Source organism: Hyaena hyaena, unplaced genomic scaffold, assembly GCF_003009895.1.
Source record: "Hyaena hyaena isolate Hyena2069 unplaced genomic scaffold, ASM300989v1 scaffold_259, whole genome shotgun sequence".
Taxonomy (NCBI): Eukaryota; Metazoa; Chordata; class Mammalia; order Carnivora; family Hyaenidae; genus Hyaena; species Hyaena hyaena.
This window is the reverse complement of record NW_024080886.1, coordinates 601,584-625,505: the sequence shown is the minus strand read 5'-3', so window position 1 is coordinate 625,505 and position 23,922 is coordinate 601,584. Positions and strand designations below refer to the sequence as shown.

The 23,922-nt window shown below is 50.7% G+C and overlaps 1 protein-coding gene across 1 annotated transcript in view; it reads right to left on the bottom strand.

The window, feature by feature from the left end:
- MXRA5 (matrix remodeling associated 5) overlaps positions 1 to 20,753 on the bottom strand; it is a 29,844-nt gene extending 9,091 nt beyond the window's left edge. The window contains exons 1-5 of the mRNA XM_039245328.1: positions 20,585 to 20,753; positions 18,230 to 18,451; positions 10,709 to 10,838; positions 10,068 to 10,458; positions 1,571 to 6,535 (exon numbers count right to left, since the gene is read on the bottom strand). Coding sequence (XP_039101259.1) covers positions 1,571 to 6,535; positions 10,068 to 10,458; positions 10,709 to 10,838; positions 18,230 to 18,420 — 5,677 coding nt within the window. The 5' untranslated portion in view covers positions 18,421 to 18,451; positions 20,585 to 20,753. The remainder of the gene's footprint in view (positions 1 to 1,570; positions 6,536 to 10,067; positions 10,459 to 10,708; positions 10,839 to 18,229; positions 18,452 to 20,584) is intronic.
- Between the last annotated feature and the right edge of the window lie 3,169 nt (positions 20,754 to 23,922).

Here is a 23,922-nt window from a genome sequence, read left to right as displayed (position 1 = left end):
TGAGCGGATCAAAGAAGTCCTTAATTCCCCCGTGCCCAGAGCCTCTGCTGAACTTTGGAACGTTTCCAGAAGGCTGGTGAGATAAACCTAAGCGAGGAATGAAGAGCTCCCCGAAGTGCTATTAGCATAAATCATGCCTGTATCATCAGAACGGGGAGAGGGAGAAAGGCCTCTGATCAGAATCCAGGCCTGAAGGAAACAGCCGTGCAGAGAGCGGAAGGCAGCAAGACGGGACGCTTCCACGGTGGCTTCTCGGAGGTCACTTTCCTCCGTCACCTGGGAACTGTTTTGCCGTCCAGATCAAGTCGACGGTCATTCGAATGTTTTTTGGGCTCAGCTTTATGGGCTGAGTTGTGTCCCCTCCTCAAATTCATACGTTGGGAAGCATCCCCTAGGATCTCAGAACAGGACTGTTGGCCATGTGGTCTTTCAACAGATAGTTAAGGTAAAGTGAGGTCATTGGGGTGCGCTGAGGTCCGACACTCCCTCAGCCTCAGCCCTGCCTGGACCTCAGACTCCAAGCCTCAGCCCTGCCTGGACCTCAGACCCCCGGCCTCGGCCCTGCCTGGACCTCAGACTCACAGCCTCAGCTCTGCCTGGACCTCAGACCCCTGGCCTTGGCCCTGCCTGGACCTCAGACCCCCACGCTCGGCTCTGCCTGGACCTCAGACCCCCAGGCTCGGCCCTCCCTGGACCTCAGACCCCTGGCCTCGGCCCTGCCTGGACCTCAGACTCCCGGCCTCCGCCCTGCCTGGACCTCCCCCCAGCCTCGGCCCTGCCTGGGTCTCAGACCCCCAGCCTCAGCCCTGCCTGGATCTCAGACTCCCAGCCTCGTCCCAGCCTGGACCTCAGACTCCCGGCCTCCGCCCTGCCTGGACCTCCCCCCAGCCTCGGCCCTGCCTGGGTCTCAGACCCTCACTCAGACTCCCAGCCTCAGCCCTGCCTGGGTCTCAGACCCCCAGCCTCGGCCCTGTCTGGACCTCAGACTCCCAGCCTCTGCCCTGCCTAAGTCTCAGACTCCCAGCCTCCAGGACTGGGAGACAATACATGTCTGTCTCTAAGGCACCCCCGTATGTGGTCCTCTGTTACAGCAGCCCAAACAAATGAATAGAACCCTATGTGTAGGTGCAAACCAAAGCAATGCCCGATGCACCCCAAGCAGGCTGTGTTTACATCTGCCAGCCAGTGGAAGGGCAAGGGGAGTCTGCTCACTCCTCACCCCCACGGCACCCCACACGGGTGGTGGAAGGCTTGTGCGCTGACTTTCTCAGGCAAAAGGCAAGCGGCTCCTTTGTGAAGTATTTCCTTTGTGAAATGTTCATGAGCCTCGGTCATTCCATATCTAAAGGACCTACGACATGCTTCCATAGGCTTGTTAAAATCTCACATACATTAGAGCCCGAGTAGGGGTCTGATTCCTTACTTCCCATTCCTGTAAAGGAGTATCCTTGTATCTACGTTCTCAGACGTCCCCTCCTGTCCCAACCATCTGTAGTTCTGACTAGGGTCACACGCTCAAGTAAGCCCTTCCTACACAAGCCCGTAAAATGGGGACACGTGAATGCCTTACCTGTGGAAACCTTTGTCCAGGTGATGAAAGGTGTGGGTTTCCCCGTCGCCTCACATGGGAACACAACATCTGTCTCTGCGGAGACAGACACCGTCTGAGGGGGTTTGGTGATAATTTGGGGCTTTTCCCCATGCGTCCAGAATTTGGATGCCGGTGGACCTCCAGCAGAGAACAGCTTGGAGGTGCTCTGGTGGAAGCTTCTGGAAGGCTGGCCTGAGGACGCCATGATGGGGATGGAGCTCCGGGTGGAATAGACCATGGGGATGTTCTGTACGTTTGTTGAGGGTGGCCCCGTGGCCCGGGGAGGGTGCGATAATGGAGGTGCAGGGGGACCGAAGTCCATGTGGATGATGCTCTGAGAATGTATCCTATTGTTGGGCCCTGGGTTGACTTTTTTCTCTCTTATGCCGGGGGCAGGAGATGCAAGCATCTGGGGCTTCTGAGTAGCTCCCAACTGTGGGAAAGAGACAGTCCTGTTGAAAAAGAAAGGGAATCTTCCATTGGGATAATGGGGGACCCTTGAACTCGGAAGCTTTCCAACAGGTTCTCTTAGATCCGGGATCTTGTTATCCCCAAACACTTTGGGGCTGACGCCAAACCGGTCCATTCCTTGGTCAGGGAACTTGCTAGGAATGTGAGGTTTGGGCTTCGGAGTGAGAACAATGGGGTTTGTCCCACTTGGTAATCTCGGAGTCGTCAAGTGCTTATTTTCTGGCCACACCCTTGAAGGGTACGCTGTTATTTCCTGTTTGTCGGTCAAGTGGCGAGGGGGCTGGGGAGTTACGAAGTATCTAAAGGAGCCTTCTGTGGCCATATGTGGGGGCCTCACCGTCCCCCTCGGGGGGATTGGATTGGCAGTAACTCTGGCTGGCTGGTGGAAGACATGGACTCTCCCAGCCTTTCCGTCGGGGCCGCGTGGAAGACCGTTTGGGGTCTTTCCATCAAATGCTTCCTTTTCCAGCTCTTGCTTTGGGGTTAAGTTAAATTTATTCTGGTTGGAAGAAGGGGTGGATAATTCATGTGGCCTCAATACATGCTGAGTTCCCTCCTTATTCACTGGGGCTGCTCTGGTTTCTGGGATCCCCACATAATTCAAGAAAACGTTTTCCTGGGAATCTGTTGATGTTGGAGGTGTCCTTGAGGCAAGAGATGTGGGCTCCGTGAAGGTCTGCATCACGGACACAAGGGTGGTGGCCAGGAATGGGGAAGCAGCCTCCTCTATCGAAGAGGGAGTCACGGCACGAGTCCAAGGTCTTTTAGCTGGAGTGGGTTCCTGACGATCGTGAGCACTGATGGTGGTTTCTGCCTGACTTGGAGACGGCTCTACTTTTATGCTCGAGACAGGGGTTGAAACAAGCACTTCTTTCGGTTGAAGCAGGGTAGACGCTGCAACTGACGGGGGAAACTCAGAAGGAAAACCCAGATCCTCCAACCGTTGAAGAAAGGGTGAGTCTGTGAGGCTTTCCGCAGGGCTGGTAGCAGGTGTGTCTGTGGGCAGTGTCCCAGATGCGGCTGCCCCTGGGGGATTCCAGCGTGAGGCTCCGGGGAAGCTCGATGGAGCAGTTCCCTCCTGGAATTGTCCCACGGTGGAGGGTGATGGAGCATAACTGATGGTGCCATCGGGGCCTGAGCTATCGGTTTTATGCTCGTTGATGTTTGTGACACCGTAACTCTTCATTTCCGTTCCGTCCAATATAGGTTTATAGGTAACTGGAATGGTCTCATGGAGTTTATTGGGCGATGAGTGTCTTTTTGGGGTGGTTGTCATAGAATCTCCCACTGTAGTCATCTCACGTGGGTCCCCAGTTGTCAGAGAAATGGTTGTAGATAAGAGTGGGGTTTCTGGGCTGGGAACAATGAGGTTTTTATGTTTGTTTTCTGGGGGAGGGCTGGGTGTCGAGGCAGACGTGGGAAAGCTCGTTGTAGAAGTGGAATACCGATGTTTATTTGGCCTCTTCCCATGTTTTCTTCTTGGGGTTCCTCTGGAAACTGGTTCCGCCTGCTTCTCCGTTTCCACCTGCTTGGGGACGTCAACGCTGCTGCCAGTCCAAGATGTGGGCACCGGTGAACTCTCCATGCGCTCTGGAACCTTCACTTCGGGTACTTGCGTAGGTGCAGTAGAAAAAGTCTCCGTGGGGGCAGAAGTCGTGGGCTGGGTTTGTTTATGCCGATTTCGGAACCTGTGGGGGCGTAATCTCTTCCTCCCGTTGGGTCTCTTTCGAGAAGTGTGAGTGGTCAGCCCCCAAGCCGAAGTGGCCTTTTGAGTTGGTGTCACCGCTGCTACCGTGGTGCTGTCCTTGTCAAAGAGACCACTGAGTGTGCTCTCGCTGGGATGTTTGGAGGGAGCCATGCCCTTCGTCATTCCGGGGGCGGAGTCAGGCGGAGTGGTAGATTTGACTCGCTTTCCCATACTCTCAGGATCTCTGGACGTTGTGGGGTCTCTCTCTGGCGTATCTCCTTCCTGTGGTGTCTGAGAATTCTCCTCTTCCTGTAGTGTCTGAGAATTCTCCTCTGTGCCTTTTTCAATCAGCGGGTTTCCCTGAGTGCTTAAAGCACCTTTCCCAAGCTGGGTGCTGTCTGTTTGTCTCCATGGGTGACCCTGGGGTTGGACAGCTGGCTCCCCTAATGTGAGACCGTCTAATGGCTCAGATGTCCTCGAGTCAACAACCCACAAGACGGTGGTTGGCGTAAGCTGAGTGAAGGTCAGTTCTTTCGTGTTCTCTCCACCTGGTTGTGAGTTAGTCTCCAAATCTGGGTAGTTAGTCTCCGACTCAGCCAAGGCGCCGGCAGCCAATGGAGATTCATACCCATCTGGCTCTGGCACGGATCCGACATCCACTGCAGGCCAGCTCTCTGTACCCGTGTTTTCATTGGTGGGCTCTTCGTAGACTGTGTCCAGGGTCTGGAGAGTAGAAGATTCATAAGGCACGGATGTCAGTGCCACGGCTGTAGCCCACTGTGGGTCAACTTGAGTGGGCGTCATCTCCTCAGTCTTAGAAAAGTCATGGTCAATAATTTTTCCCAGATGCATGCTTGACACTTTGGGTTCAGCCAGAATTACTCCATCGTGCCCACTCTCCAGTTCCATCTTGGTTGAGGCCACAGTGCTGGAAACCTGATCTTCCTCACCAAATAGAGACGTATCTGCTGAGGTTTCTTCGGCGCTGGTTGTGGTCTCTGCAGGTGACACTGAGGGTGGAGGAACAGCAGGCAAAAGCGGTGTCACTTCTGGCCTCACGGAGGGAGGAGTGGTGGATTTGATGCCCTGGGGTGTCTCAGTCCCCTTAGGGAGGTTTTTGCCACGTACTCTGGCTAAAATATCTGCCCAGCGCTCTGGATTAATCTGTTTGTTTGCCATATTTATCCTTCGTCTGGACTCGAAGACTCGGCGACCTTCTGCGATGTTCGTCTCTGGCTCTTTTTCAGAACTCTTCCAGGGCTTGAGCTTCCTTCGCCCTTTCTTCGTTTTCTTACCTCCCGTGACGGCTTCATCCTTTGTTTTGACGAGCGTCTCTTGGTCCTCTGTGTGTAGAACTCTCCTTGAAGCGTTCTCTTCCTCTCCTATGCCTGAACCGCCTTCGTCCTCTACGACATCTGCTGGCACTCTGGAAAGATTCTTCCCACCTGGGTGTCTGCCTTTCTTCGATGACCTGCCTGACCCTTTCTTACTCACGGTGACCCCCACAGTAAAGTGATCTGCCCCTTGCTGGTTGACTGCCACACATCTGTAGTAACCGCCATCACTGACTTGGACCTTTGGGATGGAAAGAGTTCCGTTGGCCAACATGTACGCATGCGACGTGTTAGCCACATTAGTAATTATCCTTTTGTTTGGGAGAATCCAACTGAGCTGGGCTTCGGGTATGGCCAGTACACTGCAAGGCAACAGCACGGGCTCCCCTGGGTTCTTCTGAATTGTCACTGTATGTCCATCAGGTGGCTGAGTGGCAGGTGGCTGCACAAACACCCTGTACACCATCCGGTCCATTTCATCCCTCACCTGAGCAATGCACTGGTAGAAACCCGAGTCTGACTGCTCTGCTGATCTGATCTTCAGCCAGCCACTGGTGAGGATGGAGAACTTGCCATCCTGGTCCTCCATGGGTGCTTTCAGGACAGAGCCATCTGGGAGCACCCAGTAGATGGATGGACTCTCAGAAGCCTTCACGTTACAGCTTAGCTGGCACGGACCCCCTTCCAAGACAGTCTGGGCTGTTTGTACCGCTCTGCTGGGCTCGATCATGACCCAGCTTCTGCTCCGAGACTGCCTGGCCTCTTTGGCAGGAATCGTTAACGAATAGTGGGAATAATAGGAGAGCAGCACCTTTTTGGCCGTACTCTGACGTCGGTTGAGTTGGATATCGATGGTTGGCTGCATGACCCATTCTGGTTCTGCAAGAATGTGGGCTCTGACGCCCGTGTAGTAAAGGGCATCGTCATCGGCGTCTTGTCTGTACTGGTAGCTGACCTTGGGGTCTTTGCTGAGCGTGAGTTCTTGGTTCAGCTTCACGGGGACCTCACTGTAATAAGCGATCAGTTTCCACAGCTTCTCATAGTTTTCCCGAGTCATGGGACACTCGAAGTCCAGAGCAACCGTTGCATTTATATCAATCTCTTGAGGGTCCGTCTGGTTCAAGTGAATTTTGTACAGGCCCGTTGGCTTCTTGATGTCGCAGACCAAGTTCACGGTGTTCCCGTGTTCGTCGGTCATGTTCAAAGAGATGTTCCATGGGGGGAACTGGAACCCCTCCAGGGAGAGCGGGCTGTCCCCATCTTCTTCTTGTTCCTCCTCTTCCTCCCTGTCCCTGCTTCTGTTCTGTCTCAGAGGGGACTCTATGGAAGGCTTCAGACAAGTAATGTCCTTCAGCTTGTGAATCTCTTGCTTGTGCAGTTTTTGGGGACTGGCACACATGGCACATAACTGACCACCTTCATAGGCTTTGTCCTTTTTACACTTCAGAGTTCCTAAAACAAATAGACAAACATGCACAAGTTAGTGAACCCAAGAACGGCACGCCTGGCACATGGCCAGAGGATAGAGGCAATGGGCACACATTTATCTCCCCAGTGCACGTCCCTAATGACTCCAGACCTTACTGGCTTCTGTGGCTTCACCAATGACTTGAAATCCATTTAGCACAGGGTGTGGTAAGGAACCACGGTTTTAGAACGACTTGGCAATGGATAATCAATACTTTTTTCAAAAGGATTCTTAAGTTATTTTTTTAAAAGGAACTCTATTAGGGGCGCCTGGGTGGCTTAGTCGGTTGAGCGTCCGACTTTCGCTCAGGTCATGATCTCACGGTTCGTGGGTTCGAGCCCCGCGTCGGGCTCTGTGCTGACTGCCAGCTCAGAGCCTGGAGCCTGCTTCAGATTCTGTGTCTCCCTCTCTCTCTGACCCTCCCCTGCTCACGCTGTCTCTCTCTCTCTCCTAGAAATAAATAAAACATTAAAAAAAATTTAAAAGGAACTCTGTTCACACACATTATACAAACTTACCTTCTCTGAAGGTCCAGGAGAATCTATATAAACAAACGTAACCCATGAAAAGAGTTCCCGGTTAAAGGACCCACTTTTGCCATGAATCACATCATATCTATCTTTTATATTCTTTTTCTGTTGCCAAAATTTTTCTTTTTTTAATGGGGGAGGAGCAGAGAGAGTGAGAGAGAGAGGAAAATACGAAGTAGACTCAGTGTGGAGCCTGACTCAGGGCTTGATCTTACGAACTGTGAGGTCATGACCTGAGCTGAAATTAAAAGTCAGATGCTGAGGTGACTGAGCCACGCAGGGACCCCTGTAATTTTTCATTTCAGGCAGTGTTTACCCTTTGCATTCACATTCTACTCTTGTCTTCCTGGACATCAAGTGTTCCAGAATGTTCTCTGTATCTGGCCCCTGGTCTGCCTCTTTCACTGCTTCGTCCTTCTCTGCCCACAGACTCAGTGGTGATGGAGAGTTTCTGGACTTGGTCCTGGCCCCCTTCCATCTTGCTCTGCCCGGTCATCCATGGCCTCACCTACACGTATGGCTTTCGTCACCATCCATATTCAATGACGGCTGCCGACATGCTTCTCCAGTGAACACACAGTTTACAAAGTCCACACCCACTTTCCTACTTGACACCTCTTTTTCAAAGTCACAAAGTCTCCTCCAGGTGACATTGATATGGATTCTACCCACCCCGAACCTAGAGGCTTTTTCTCTAGCAGTAAATGGTGTGATACTACTTCGCGTCAGGGGAAGGAGGAGACTGCTGTGCCTTTTGACAGTTTTCTTGATACCTGCCCACTTCTTTCTATCACCACTGGGAGGAAAGCAGCCAAAGGGCTGTCATCTATGACACAGAGAATGATAAACCTCCTAACTGGTTTCACAAGATCTGCTTGTCCTCTCTGGACACAGTTTTCTGTGCGGCTTTCAGAGTAAACACCTCAACGTGCAGATACAATTGGCTCACTACCTCACCCAACACACGCAAACACAGATGGGTACATAGGGTGCATACACACACAGAGAGACACGTATGCACACACAACATATACACAGACATGCATGTGTACACACTCACGCACACACAAAATACACACAGACATGGATGTATACACATCCACACACAAAATATACAGACATACTTGTGTACACACACACACAAAATATACACAGACATGATGCATACACATGCACACACAAAATATATACACACAAAATATATAGGCATACTTATGTACACGCACAAATATACACAGACATACATGTATAGAACACACACATAAATTATACAGATGTACTTGTGCACACACACACAAATATACACAGACATATGTGTATACACATACACACACAAAATATTCAGAGACATACATGTATACACATGCACACCTAAAACACACACATGTATTTCCAGAATGGCCAAGACGGCTCTCTGTGCAAGAAAACATCATATTTTTACTTCCATAATCCAATGTTTTGCTGGTAAATGTGTACTCAAAATGATTTTCAGCCCCCCTTGTACCCAGTGGGGTTTGGGGACTATTTCCCAGCAATGAACTACAAATGGAGGTGACATATGGGTTTTCTAGTTAAGAGTATTAAGAAGCAGGCCTATCTCGGTCTTCCCGCACCCATTTCTAGAGTAAGCAAATCGGATGTCAAAGTGAAGGTGGAGGGCCCAGGTCCATCAGTCAATCCAGAGAGGAGAGTCGCCCAGCAAGTGAAAGCACACGCAGGAAATTGTGATTTAAGGTATGTGTGAAGGAAGGTCCCAGATGGGCGCGGCCAAGACGCTAAGTAGAAATTGAAGAGAGCAAGACCTCTCAAAGATGATGTGTTAACAAGGATTTGAGAGCAGAAGATAAAGCATCCCCCTGAACATCTAGAAGGTACGTTGTGTCCACAGGTCCAAGGCCACTGATTTGGAAATAAGTTTGGGAGGTGCAGGGAGCCAAAGGTAGAGCATTGTGGCTGCAAGAGGGTGACGTGGAGGGGAACACGCGCATCACAGGAGGGTGGGTGGTAGGTGGGAGCACGGGTGTGGAGGAAACCAGTGGGGTCTATTGAAGGAGGGGTGACCAAGGCTGCAGAAAGTGCTGCCAGGAATGCCCAATTCTCCTCCTAGAGAGAGAAAACAGTAGCTGGATTCAGGCTGGAGGCTGTGACGGTGGACAACAGACCCACGATTTGGTAAACCCAAGGGGATCGAGGATGAGATTCAAGGTGGGGCTTGAGGAAGGGGGGTAAAAGAAAGATGAAGAAATAAAATCTTCCTTATTTTGAATCAAAATCTACTTTCTTGGGGCGCCTGGGTGGCTCTGTCACTTAGGCGTCTGGCTCTTAATCTGGGCTTAGGTCATGATATCACAATTTGTGAATTTGAGCCCATAATCGAGCTCTTGCGCTCACAGTGTGGAGTCTGCTTGGGATTTTCTCTCTCTCTCTCTCTCTCTGCCCCTCCCTGCCCATTGGTCTTTTTGGCTCTCTCTCTGTCTCTCAAAATAAATAAATAAACTTCAAGAAAATCTTTCTTGCAGCTTCTACACGCCACTCCCGTGTTTTGTTGTCTGGATCTGTGCAGAACACGCGTGTCACCCATTCTTAAGAGAAATGCGTCATAGACACCGACAGCCTTCCCTTTTCCAAGCATCGTTGAACACCTCCTCATATAGCACGGATGTACAGAAAGTCCCCCATTTCGATGTAACCCAACGCTGCATGGAACCCTCCAGATATTCAATTTAGGACAACCCCACTCAACCATATAAAGCTGAATGATCGTTGGCTTCACATTTTATGGAAGGGCATGACCATGTGAATGATGAACAGGGACGCCTTGACATGCACATCGTGGTCTCCGTGCCCACGGAAGTCTCCCACCGCGCCGATCTGGCCACGTGCCCTCGGCAAGATCAAACGATGGCAGAACGCTAGGGGACGTAAGCTCTCCGGAAAGGCAAGCAACGCGCAGGGGGGAACCACGTCCGCCCGGCTCGCCTCCTACCTTTGGATCCGGCATCCCACTCCAGAAGCCACTTCATCTTGCAGTCACACAACCAGGGGTTGCCGTGCAGGTAAAGATTTTCCAGAAGAGGCATGTTCTGCAGCATCCCTGTGGGGAGAGTCGTAATCATGTTGTCTGCCAGGTAGAGGTGTCTGATGGTGGAGAGTCTGAAATAATCCAGAAACGTGAACGTGGAGAATGTGCCAGGGTGGAGTTGATGCAGCAGATTCCCTTCCAAGTGGAGCAGCCTCAAGGACGTTAAGCCGTCGAACGCTTGCGGGTGAATGAATTCGATCTTGTTGTGGTCGATGTGCAGCCTCATTAAGCTCCATAGACCCTGCAAGGTCTGCGCTGTAATCACGCGAAGCTTATTGTAGCTGAACTTGAAAACCTACGAAGGCAGGGGCGGGGGGGGGGGGCGGGAAGGTGGGAAGCCTGGTTATAATTTACAAAGTCACAAGCAGGGACAGAAACCAGAAGAAAGAGCAGAGAGGTAATGACATTAAGCTGGTTTTTAACGACAAAAAAGAATTTGTAATTTTATTCATCGTTAGGGAGCGCTGTGTCATTTCCCCTCTTCGTTAACGGTCACACGGGCCGCAATGACGCAATGACTGATGCTCGTAAAAGCCCGGGTTTACCTGGAGGGAGCTGAGGTCTCTTAAAGCCCCGTCGGGGATATTGGGGATGTCGTTGCCATGAATCATAAGGAGCTCCAACTTGCTCAGTCCCGCAAACGAGGTTTCTGACAAAGCCTGTATACTATTAAATCTAAGGGGAAGAAAAAAAATAATTGGAATAAGAAACCGTGAATACTGAAACTCCATCTGGGAAAGATTCACTCCGTTCAGGAATGTTCGTTGGGTATTTTGACTACGGATATGCTAATCATGCAGCTAGAGGTGATTTTAGGGACACAAGTAGGAATTAGATTCTAAAGGAAGCTGGCCCAAGTGGCCCCTCCTTGGAAACTTCCACTGGAAAGCGTCAGTGATGATGAATGACGCTCGGGTCATTGAATGCAAAGAATCAGCATGAATGCCAAGGAACCCCAGCTTGAGAAGTAGCTTTGTGTCAAGTAAGGAGAGAAGGAGGTGCCCCAGGCTACAAAGGACTAAATTAAAGAGCCGAGGGCCAAACACCAGCACCCTACTTCACAAGGACCGGTGGCCATTTCTGATGGACTCTCTAAATGAATTGTAAACATTCTGGTGTGTTTTTGGCTTTTGTTTTGCATCAACATCGGTAAAGATGTTTTCTTGACCAATTTGAAAATTCCTCATTGCTGGGGCGCCTGGGTGGCTCAGTCTGTTAAGCGTCCGACATCGGCTCAGGTTATGATCTCACGGTTCGTGAGTTCGAGTCCCGCGTCGGGCTCTGTGCTGACAGCTCAGAGCCTGGAGCCTGATTCAGATTCTATGTCTCCCTCTCTATCTGCCCCTTCCTTGCTCACTCTCTGTCTCTTGCCCCCAACAATAGAAAACATCATAAAGTTTAAAAAAAAAAAGAAAAAAGAAAATTCCTCATTGCTACCTTATGCATGGCACAAGGGAATCCCAGTCAATACCTAGAGAAGGGATTCTAAAATAAATTGGCGGGCAGTTACTTTGTGTCACTACTTCTGCTGAAATACAACACATCTAGCCTGATGTTATTTATGGCTTTTCCATAACACCTAAATAAAAGGAAATAGATGTGTAAGACAGTGATAGTAAAGTGCTCCCAGTTTAATATAACAGACGATTCTAGGTCCAATTTCTTTCCTTTAAAAAATATTTTTTTAATGATTATCTATTTTGGGAGAGAGAGAGAGCACCTGAGCGGGGCGGGGGGCAGAGAGAGAAAGAAAGAGAAAAAGAATCCCAAGCACGGTCTGCACTGCCAACCCAGGGCCCGATTCAGGGCTTGAAATCACCAACTGTGAGATCGTGACCTGAGTCAAAATCAAGAGTCTGAAGCTTAAGTGACTGAGCCACTCAGGTGCCCCATTCTTATAGTGGATTTATAATCAGACCCTGATTTTGAAGTCAAGATCTGGCCAATGATGCCTCGAAGAGCCAGCCTGAGGAAGCATCACTTTTCAGCTATGAATTCCAGGAAATACAACTTCCATCAGCAAAATCACTCACCTTGATTGCATGGAGATCTACTAAAAGCTACTTCAAACATTGCATTGTTTTATAAGACCCACTTAAGCAAAGGAAGCATCAGATGGAATGAAATGTATCCTGTCTCATTAGGAAAATGCAATAGGGTTTTGAAATGATGCACAGGTAAAAATAGAGTAAAAAGTAATCGTGGCTCCTGTTTGTCATTTAACTCACAGAGTCAATGGACAATTACATAGAAAGGTTCCCCCTTCTGGACTATATGATACAGATACTGGACAGTGTCCAGAGACATGTTTGGGTGTCACAGCTGAGTGGAGGTGTGTTAGCGGCATCTGGTGGGTAGAGACCATGGGTGCTGCTGAGCATCCTACAATGCACAGGATGGCCTCCCACCAACATGGCTCAGTCCCTAATATCAAGAGTGTTGGATTTAGAAACTGTCCAAGCAGAAAAGATGCTGTCAGTTGATCTATCTATCCATCCATCCATTATCTCTCTATCCATCCATCTAACCATCCATCCATCATATCAGTCTAACTATCCATCTATCCATCCATACAACATCTACCTATCCACTAATCTATCTATTCATCCATCCATTCATTCATACATCCTTCCACCCATCATCTACCTATCCATCGATCCATCAATCCATCCATCATCTATGTATCTATTTATTCATCCATCCATCTATCTATGCATCCATCATCTATCAATTCATGCATGCATCCATCCATCATCTGTCTATATATTTATCCATCTCTCCATCCATCCATCCATCCATCATCTATCTATATATGTATCCATCTAGCCATTCATCCATCAATCTAACATCTATCATGTTATCTATCTACCTATCTACCTATCTATCTATCATCTATCATCTATCCATCCATCCATCCATCCATCCATCATATCGATCTATCTAACTATCCATCTATCCATCGATCCAGCATCTATCTATCTATCTATCTATCTATCTATCATCTATCTATCTATCATCTATTCATCCATCCATTCACCCATCCATCATCTACCTATCCATCAATTCATCGATCCATCCATCATCTATCCATCTATCTATCTATCTATAGTCTATCAATCTAGGGTAGTGGTCTAAACTGGGGTAGTTTTGCCCCCAGGTGACATTTGGCAATATCTGGGGTCATTTTTGGTGATCACAACTGGGAGAAGGGCGTGATGCCATGGACGTCTAAGTGGGAAGAGATCAAGAATCCTGCTCTACACCATGCAAAAGATAGCAATCCCCCAACAATGAATTATCCTTTGCAAATTGGAAATAGTGATCCCACATGCCAACTGGATGGATGTGGCAAAACCAGTCTAACCCAAGGCTGGATTGTCTACGAACTGAGCGCTGCCTCATTCACTTAGTCGTTAGTGTTCTACAGTGAAGTCTGTCTGGGATGGCAAGACTACCAGGGAATGAGTGCCAAGATCTAAGCTCCTTTCCTTTTCCTGGTGCCTGAGGTTTGCCTGGAAACAGTAGCTAAGTGGGAGAACGGTATCAGGTGAGGTAGGTAAGGCCGGCAGGTGCCAGGCTGTCTGGGAGCTGGGAGGTCAAGGGAAGGACGATGGTTTGTTCCAACAGGAAACGATTGGAAGGTTTTAAACAATGGAGTGACATAAACTAAGTTATGTGTGAAGACAAGAATGCTCTAGTGCATATAGAGTGAGTAAATAAAATCGTCTAAGACCTCAAAGGTAAGAAGAGTAGAAAGGCCAGGAGGAGGAGGCAGGTCTTGAAGACAGAGGAGGTGAGGGTCAAAGGGTCAATGTCTGAAACAAGCCAGAAAGATGTTGGGGTTCTTTAGCACCATTCAATCCAAGGTGTGCTATGCTCACGAGCGTCTTGTGTGTTTGTTGAGAAAAATTCTTGCTTCCAACTAGATTTCCAAGTAATGGTGGACACCAAAGTGGAGAAGGCACCAAAGGGAAGGAATGTGGCTGAGTACAGAGCAGCGTAAATCCCTCCGAGTCGAGGATGGTGGGCACACAGCTCAGGAAGCCGTCTTTCTGTATCATCTTGGCACTTGGTTTTGAGAGGCATCCAATAGCCACCGATGCAGTGGTGTTGGTACCAGAGCTATGAAAGGGGAGAGTCTCTGGGGACAGACAAAAGCCAAGAGAATTGCCTGAATGTCAACTGGAGGAGGCATTTTCTTCCCTCTGAGTACACAATGCATGCAGATGAGTCTTCTGTGTGCCCGTCTAAAAACCAGCAGGGTCCTGGGGGAGTCAGTGTGGAAGTCGAGGAAGAGAATGAGACAAAGGATTGAAATGAGGGGCGACTGGGGGGCTCCGTCTGTTAAGTGTCCGACTTGAGCTCAGGTCACGACCTCAACGGTTCATGAGTACGAGTCGGCGACTGGGGAGCTCCGTCAGTTAAGCGTCCGACTTGAGCTCAGGTCACGACCTCAACGGTTCATGAGTATGAGTCGCATGTTGGGCTCTGTGCTGACAGCTCAGAGCCTGGAGTCTGCTTCCGATTCTGTGTCTCCCTCTCTCCGCCCCTCTCCTGCTCTCTGTCTCTGTCTCTCTCTCATAAATAAATAAATAATAAATAAATAAATAAATAAATAAATAGAAACATTTTTAAAAAGTGCTTAGGAAGTAATTTTTGGAAAATCTCTGGGGCTGTCCAAACAGGAAATGGCAGATCTCTCTTTCAATGCTGACCGAACACCCTGAAAAACATCTGTGTGGGAACGGAAGATTTAGTGGTGCTTTGCCAAGAATCCCTCATTCCTAGAGCGTACGCTCTCCTTCCAGATGGCTAAAACACAAATCAGACCCTGAGTCCTGTCTGTGAGACATTGCTCTTGCTTCTTTCTTTCCTTCTCCCCCAACAAAATCCACAGTGACACGAACATCATCTACTTGGAGACTGATGTTCAGAGAAAGTGCTGGGATACAAGAGTGATTTAATGGGCACCTGGGTGGCTCAGTTGGCTAAGTGTCTGCTTCTGGATTGTGGCTGAGGTTCAGGATCTCATATTTCATGGGTTCAAGCCCTGCCATTGAGGTCCACGCTGACAGCATGGAGCCTGCCTGGAATTCTCTCTCTCTCCCTGTCTCTCTCCTCCTCCCTGATCATGTGTACCCTTTCTCTCAAAATAAATACATCAACATTTTTTTAAAATAGAGTGACTTAAAAAGATGGCATATTGATTCCTATTACCAATTTAACTAGATGGAAGTTATATACCTGGCTGCAGTGAAACTATATCTTAACTGTTTTGTCTTTTCTTTAATATTACACAAAACCATCTCAAAATATTATTGCCACCAACAGGAAAAGGCACATCTTGATATCTATGCGCTGCTCCAGTGGCAAACCTTTTGAGACACCGTAATTTATAGTCTTTACCATATAGAGTCAGTTAAAATGGGGCAGCTGGGTGGCTGAGTCCATGAAGCGTCTGGCCCTTGATTCTGGGTTCAGGTCACGATCTCACAGTTCACGAGTTCCAGCCCCGCGTCAGGCTCTGTGCCGACAGCGCGGAGGCTGCTTGGGATTCTCTCCCTCCCTCTCTCTCTGCCCCTCCCCTGCTCCTGTTCACTCTCTCTTGCTCTCTCTCAAAACAAATCAAGTTAAAAAAAATAAAGTTGGTCAACATGAAGCCACCAGAAACTGTGCTCTAATTGAGAAGCTAAGTTCCTCGTGTACAAAATACGTCAATGTCAAGATGAGTAGGGGGAAAAGGCCGCGGAAATTGTAAATGAGATAAATACACCTTCACAGGTCATGGTGCACTGATGTTGTCTGTATAAAACCACAGTGTAGTTCACCTTGTGGGAGGAGACATGTGGCATGGGCCCCAACCTCACAGCCCAGAGCTGCGGTATACAGCAGGTGGCTCATGCATGCCTTTTAGGTAGGAAGCACGGCAGCAAGCTGGTCTCTTCCACCATCATCATCCGTGTGCTCTCTGGGGGGCTGCATGAAGGCCTGGGGGACACCCCGTCCAACTCTGTGCACTGCCAAGGGGTCGGGCTGGAGGGACGAGGTGGCTAGTCACAGCAAGTGGGGCCATATACTGACAAAGACAGCAACGGCCCCATTTTGCACACCAGGATGCGCGAGAGAGGAGAGAAGTCACAGAAAAGTCCATTTTCCTTTCTACAAAGCATGGCTCATTCTGCCCTGATTCATATCAATGGTCCCTGGTCTTCCTCTTCTCTCTCCCATTTGGCAAATGGTAAGGCTGTCAGAGGGAAACTGGGTTAGCTACTAAAATCCCCTCTTCAAAGGCGACGGGAGGTGGGGGGCGGGAGGTGCCTGGGTGGCTCAGTCAATTAAGCATCCAACTTCAGCTCAGGTCACAATCTCACAGTTCGTGGGTTCAAGCCCCGCGTCGGGCTCTGTGCTGACAGCTAGCTCAGAGCTTGGAGCTGCTTCGGATTCTGTGTCTCACTCTCTCTCTGCCCCTCCCTTGCTTGCACTCTGTCTCTCTGTCTCTCTCAAGAATAAATTTTTAAAAACATTAAAAAAAAAATTAAATCCCCTCTTCTGGCAAAGCTGAACTACTTCCCCTCCTGAGTTATCATGATTCTGGTTGGATTTTCAGATACTCAAATCATAAGATCTGTCAAGATCTTACTGAGAAAATTATTTAATGGCCTACTGCCTTCGATTAGGGATTTTCTATCTTGCCATCTTAACTTCTCGTTCTGTTTTTCTGTTACAGGACTTTACAAATATAAGATTTTGTTTTGAGTCTGTGCTATAAGATGTTCGAGCACGTTTACAATTATTTGTTCATTGGCCGTTTCATTTCATTTAAAACATCTGGCCAGTGGCTAGTCATGAAAGCCTAACTTATTTTGTTGCTTTGTAGGTGGTAGAGAATAGCTTATATATTTGCTGAGGAAATCCAAATAGTTGTTTATTATTTAAATTGCACATGGGGCATGTGGGTGGCTCAGTCGATTAAGCATACAACTTTGGCTCAGGTCATGACCTCACATTTCATGAGTTCGAGCCCCGTGTGGGGCTCTGTGCTGACGGCTCAGAGTCTGGACCCTGATTTGGATTCTGTGTCTCTCTCCCTTTCTCCCCCTCCCCTGCTTGCACTCTGTCTCTCTCTCTCTCTCAAAAAGAAATCAACATGAAAATAAATAAATAAATAAATACGTTGCACATGAGTATCTGCAACTTATAGCAACTAATATTTATGTATAGAAGCATTTATGCACACGAAATATTTTTAACTACAAAAATATGTCTATACCTATATCTATATAAATATAAATCTATATAAATATAAATTTACCTGAAATGGTGCATGAAAACGTCGCTAAAAAATATTCACATTTTAAATAGGCAAAAGCGACCAGAACCATTTTTATTTCCCCAAGAGCAAAACTGCACCATCCAGGTAAGTTACAGAATGTCAGAAATGTCCAATAGATTCTTTAAAGTACTTTTAGTAGTTTCTGAAGTCTATTTAAGTAGGGTTTAGGGGCGCCTGGGTGGCTCAGTCGGTTGAGCGTCCGGCTTTCGCTCAGGTCATGATCTCACGGTTCGTGGGTTCGAGCCCCGCTTCGGGCTCTGTGCTGACTGCCAGCTCAGAGCCTGGAGCCTGTTTCAGTCTGTGACTCCCTCTCTCTCTGACCCTCCCCTGCTCACGCTGTCTCTCTCTCTCTCTCCTAGGAATAAATAAATAAAAAAAAACATTAAAAAAATTTAAGTAACGTTTATATATTGACGGGTGCATCAGATGCATTAGTACCCACTGCGTAGTAGACGATCGTTACCGAGGGAAATCTGTCGATACACTGAAGCTGATCAGGATGGTTGGTTCTTAACTCATACGATAGCGGTGCTAGTTGATGCATAAACTCAGATAATCACCCCCAAAGGCCTGCATTTAGTGGTGACAGTGCCTCACCGCGATTCTGCCCACAGAGAGGGACGCAATGCTGGATAGGGCGACACAGAAAGTCGTGCGCATCTACAGCGTCGTAAACGCACACCCACGCATGGAAAGCCACAGCCAAACGCGCAAGGGAAGAGGCGGTACGAACCCCAGATTGATTCTTTCCACGTGGTCAGAGATCCCGGCGGGCACAGAAGCCAAGGACCGGAACGTGCAGTGGACTTCGCTGGGGACGTAGCAGGCGCAAGGGTGCGGACAGAGGAGCGCGGCCGGTGGGCGGCCCCAGAGAAGAATCAGCACCACGGACAGCGCCGGCCACGGAGCCCGCGGGGATGGCATCGTGTCCCGATGCGCCCTTGACCCTGTGCACCTGCGATGGGACCACAGAAAGACGGCAGTTTACTGTCAGGGAGCGCGTACGTGTTTCGCGAACGTTCTTCGCAGGGTGCACGACGGCCTGGGGCTTCCCGAGGCTCCATCCCATGGAGTCTTTGCTGACGCGAGATATGGGAGCCCGGAAACTCGAAACGTGTGTTTCTGATCTCTCCCTGTGAACTAGAATCCGTGACTTCGAAGGTCACCTTTGAGGTCACCTCAACTCTCGACGCTACCGTTTGGAAAGCTCACGCTATGGCGAGCGAGAGTATGGAGCGGACAGACCCACAAAAATACTGATACATACGTCTTCATAAATGGAAGCGCATAGATATTCGTGTATATAGCTGTATATCCATACAGAGAGAGGAGAGATACGTTGCTGTTTCTATAATAATAAAGCACCTCATTTAAATATAATATACAGCTTTATATATAGAATATATATTATCTTTCCATAATAAAGTATCTGGTTAAAATACCTACAATATATAGTTTTACATATAATATTATATATGATAATGGCTCTATAATATAAAGGAACTGATTAAAGTAACTGTAATATATAGTTTTATATATAATAATACAACATATATTATTATACTGTTTCTATCATAAAGCATCTGATTAAAGTAACTATAACATATAGTTTCTTCTATAATAATAAGGGAAGTAATTAAAGTAACTATAATATAAAGGTTTACACATAATAATACATTATTATTATGTTTCTACAGTAATCAAGGACCTGATCAAGTATCCACCCCCGATGTTCATTCCGAGCCATTCTATATTGTACATATTTGAGCAAAAATAAACTTCTCAACAAGGTCGTTATTAGAATATCCCTTTCATATCCCCACATTCCTTCAAGTGTTCAATGCATCCTCTTAAAGTGTTTAAAGAGTGCGCGCTCCCCGAGGCAAAATTTATTCCACTCTCTGTGGGTGAGTGAGTGTGCTATTGGGGAAGAGGTTTGTAACATCTGACATTAGATAAAGAGGGAAGGAATTGTCCCATGAAATATGTCCAGGCAAAGAAAGGATATCACTGAGGCCAAGCGCGCAAAAATGGAAATGCTCATATATTTCAGATACTGGGCTGCATCGGCTTCCTCGTTTAGAATATGCGTGGTTATGTATTATTACTTTTGTCCACGCTTTGGACACCGTCTCATCGTCTTCTAAGTTTCTCCTCTCTTGCAACAAGTTTATTTCAAAACAGTAATACACGTGGGAAGTAACGTGCACGACAGAGACGCGCTAAGTGCTGCTCTCGGATCCGCTCACACAGGCTAGGAATCCCCAGCTTTTCCGTCCTTAAAATAACCTCCAGATGGATCCTGTCTTCAGCCTGAGAGCGTCGAGCTGGCGCCCAGGCAGCCTCTCCAGGGCGAGGCTCAGCCTCCGCTGCAGCAGCCTCCCCGCCGCCCGCGCCCGGAACGCGCGCTGTGCCCGCGGGCGACCCCTTGTCTGCGGCCTGGGCTCCCGCCGGGTCCTCCGCGGACACCCAGGGCGCGCGTCCCGGGGAAGCCCGGGCCTGGCGCCGCGCGCGGGGAGGCGCCCTGAGCCTGAGCCGGCGGGGCTGCCCGGGGAGGCTGGGCCCCGGCGGACAGACTGGCCAGCCTCCAGCGCCCCTGCAAGGAAAAGACGGGGTTTCCCAGAACGCGGCTAGGGTGGCCTCGCGGGGACCCGCGCAGAAGGAGCCGTCTTTCCAGGGCGATGACTTGGCCAGTTTCCGGGGGCCGAGGGTCCCCCGTCTCCAGGGTTAGAGGAGGCGGCGGGGGGCGGGGGGGGGGGGGGGATGGACTTTAGCACGTCCGGGGAGGCTCCGCGGGTCTGCTGACCCTCCCACGCCAGGAGGCCTCGGGTTCCCTCGGGGGTCCCACCGCGCCTCCCTGGACACCAGGGATGGTTAGGTGCGAGGCTGCCCGGGAAGGGCGCGGAGAGGTAAGGACACGCGGACCCTCCGCCACATGCAGCCTGTCTGTTCCCCCGAGCGCAGTGGCAGGCCCGGTGCCATGCGCCTCTGCGTCCCCGTCCTCACCCCCACCCTTGGCCGGGCGCCAAGTGCACCCGCGCAACGGTCCCCGCGCCCCCCGGGCGCCCAGGCCGCCCCGGGTCCTCACCTGTCCTTCGGAAGCCGAGACACACGGGAGCTAGTCGCCCTGAGCTTCCGCGGGGCCGGGGCGCGCGAGTCACCGCCGGGGGTCCGCCGGGGCCATGCCCTTCCCGGGCCGGGGGCGACGCAGCGACGCTTCCCAGCTCCGCGCGGAGAGCCGGCGCCCTTTTATTCGCGTCGCCGCCGAGAGGCTTCCCCGAGTCCACGCCTCGGCCCACCCCCACCCTGCCCTGCCCCACCCCGGGGAGACGGGGCGCGGGCCCGAGCCCAGGGACCCTGGCCGCGCGCGCGCTGCGCTCAGCCCTCCTCGCGCGTCTTCATCGCGCCTCGCCCCCTCCGGCTGCGGGAGCGGCCGGGGCCCAGCGCGCGGCGGCTTGGGGACCGAGGACACGGGGTCCGGGGACAGCGGGGGCAGGGGAGAGCCCGGGGGCGCGCCGGGGACGGTCCCGAGCGGGGCTACCCGGAGGCGGCCTTTCCTTCCGGGGAAGGGGGAAGGCGCGCGGCGTGGGCTCCTCCGGCGGGACGGAGCTCGCTCTGGCGGCTTCCCCCGAACCCGGGCGCGGACGGGAGCCCCCTCCTGCGGGCCCGGGTGCAACGTGAGACCCGCGGCCACGCCCTCCCGCCTCTCCGGTGGCTCCTGGACGCCCGCCTCTCGCGGCCGCAGCCGGGAAGGTGGGAGTGCGCTCCTCCCGCCCCCGCGAGCAGGCTGTGGGGGCAGGGGGGTGGGCGGGGGGGCCTCGGTGCTGGCTGCGGGGGCAGGGGGGTGGGCGACCTGGGGAGGGGGCGCGAGAGCCAAGCTGGAGAGGGCGGTGCGCCCGTGAGCCACATGGAGACGGAGAAGGGCACCCGGCTTGCAGAAGGAACCGGGCGGGAACCGGGAGCGAGAAAGTTAGGAAGGGATCAGGTGAGCGCAGTTGTCAGTAGAGACAACCTCCGTCCCCAGCCCCCAGGCCCCGAAGAAAAGACAGAGCCTCTGTGAAGAAAAAAAAAAAAAAAAATAGGTGTCCAAATGCCAAGAGCCAGGAAAGGAACATTCCAGAGGTCCCGATAGAGACTTTTCATGGACAAGGAGCGCGGAGCCTTTGCATAAGACAAACGAGCAATAACGCTGACTTGCTTCTGATGCATGGAGTGCGGCTGCCTCCGTTTCTCCTAAGAAACACAGTGTCCGCAAGGTGCCCCTGTCCCTGGCCGGGGTGGTGGCCACAGAGCAGGTCATCTGTACACCCTGCATCATAAATGGTTTGATCCACTTGCTCTATAGCTTTACTTTTCCGTAATAAGTGTTGACGTTTTCCGGGACTCGCTTTAGGCATTCGCTTCCCTGCGGTGCCCAAAACCCACCCACTGAATTTATAACAATCTTGTCCTCAGGACATCTCGTGTTTGTTAACGGCATTGCCGTCGTCTACTCGGCCGAACTGGAAACTCACATCATCCTCCCCGTGTGGCTGTGTTGGGAGGGCCTCACGGTCACCTGGTGGCCGAGTCTGGTGGATTCCGGCTCCTAAGAAAGGTTGGGCCCAATGGTTAGGGCTTCACACCCACGTATCTGGTTGCCTTGGGAAGGATGCTCATTTCTCGCCTCTGGGACTCCTGTCCGCCTCTCCCTGCACCGATCCCCGCTGTGCTGTCTCCAGTGGGTCACCCAAAGTAGGAAGGTTGCCCAGCTGCCCGTAGGTGACACATGACAATCCAAGGTCTTCCCAGCCTGTCCCAGCCACCTTGCGTCTCCCATTTTGAAGAAATGCTAGCGATTCTGCCTTCGTCTCTTCCCGGTGTCTGTGCACAGTCTCTTCTTGAGGTACTTGGTTCAGTGCATCGTTTACTGCCCTTCCGAGGATAATCTCCTCCCCAACTTGCAGGTCATACCATTTCCTGCCCATCCGTGTGGCCCTTTGCTCGCATTGTGGCCAAGTACTTTCCCTGGTTCTAAGTCAGTGGTAACATTTGGACTCAGCCCGAAGATGAGGTCACACTCGGTGGCCAAGGTGATCCCCGGACAGAAGGAATGAGCGAGCGAATGAGGTTCAGTTCTGCCAAGGAATGCGTAGATTGAAAAGGTCAGTCCACAACTTAAGCAACAAATCCATGAATACGGCATTACGATTCTGAGTGATCCTGTAATTTAAAAAAAAAAAAAAATCAATGCTTCGGTGTGTTTAATGCCTTGGTTTGGACACTGGCCTTGCCTTGCTTCATCGGGGTGAAGTCCACGGGTAGTAACCATGTTTTAGTTATTGTTGAATCACCACAGGCGCCTGCACAGTTCCTTGAATACGGAAGAGTTAGAAATGCATGTCGGCTGAGTTAAAGCCAAGTGTTTGATCGCCTTCCACTATGTGCAGCATGAGGAGGGAAGAGAAGCTACGAGAACTTGGAGCTCCTTCTAACGTGCTTGGGGCAAAGGAGAGATATGGACGTCCGTATTGCCAGGAGTCCGTGGGATTCGTCCTCGTGACCAAACGGCATGTGTCTTGATGAATGAGTTGTGCACCTCGTGATTTTACCAGCGAGCCCTTTTCCATGTCCCCATCTGAGCCAGCATTTTGACCGTAGGGATGCTGTGGACGGGATTGTGTCCCCTCGGAAGTCCTGTGCAGAAGCTGTACCCCTCCACGGGGTGGTATCAGCAGGCGGGCCCTTTGGGGGGTGATGAGGTTTCCGTGACGTCACGGGGAGGGGATTCGTGCCCTGTTAAGAAGAGAGTGACATCAGAGCTCCTGATGCCTCTCCGCCATGTGAGGTCTCGGCAAGCAGGTAGCCACGTGTGGCCCACGGAGAGGGCCTGTTCTGGAAACCAGATGCACAGGGCACCGCGATCTTTGGTCTACGAAAGACATCTGTGAGCCCCGAAAGGTGGGAATTATTTCCTGGGGCAGTGGCTCTTGGGATCCGGCGAGTGCCCCTGTCACAGGCTGGGGGCCCGCAGCTCCTTTAAAGGCCATGCCCGGAAAAGGCATCAGTGAGATGTGTCTGCTCTCGAAATTCAATGCTCTGCGCTCCTGCGTGCAGACCGAAGTCCTAATGGCTTTGCAGCCTCCGGCTCCTGCCCTCCACCCAACCCTTCCTTTAGGGACACAGAGATGAGAAAAGCTCATTGCTCGGAAATTCCCTGGAGTCCTCTGCCTTGGGGGACGCGCCACCGGTATGTCTCCTCTGTGTTATCATCAGACCCTTAGGGCCTGTCTTCTAGGAAGGATACAACCGTTGAGCGATTAGTAGTTGAGCGATTAGTAGCCGAGTCACACCTCCTGCCCGCTGGCTTCTTGGCCGCGTAGCCTAGAATATGCCATTCGCCCTTCCTGAAATCAGCTTGTCCAAACGCAAAATAAGGACTGTGGG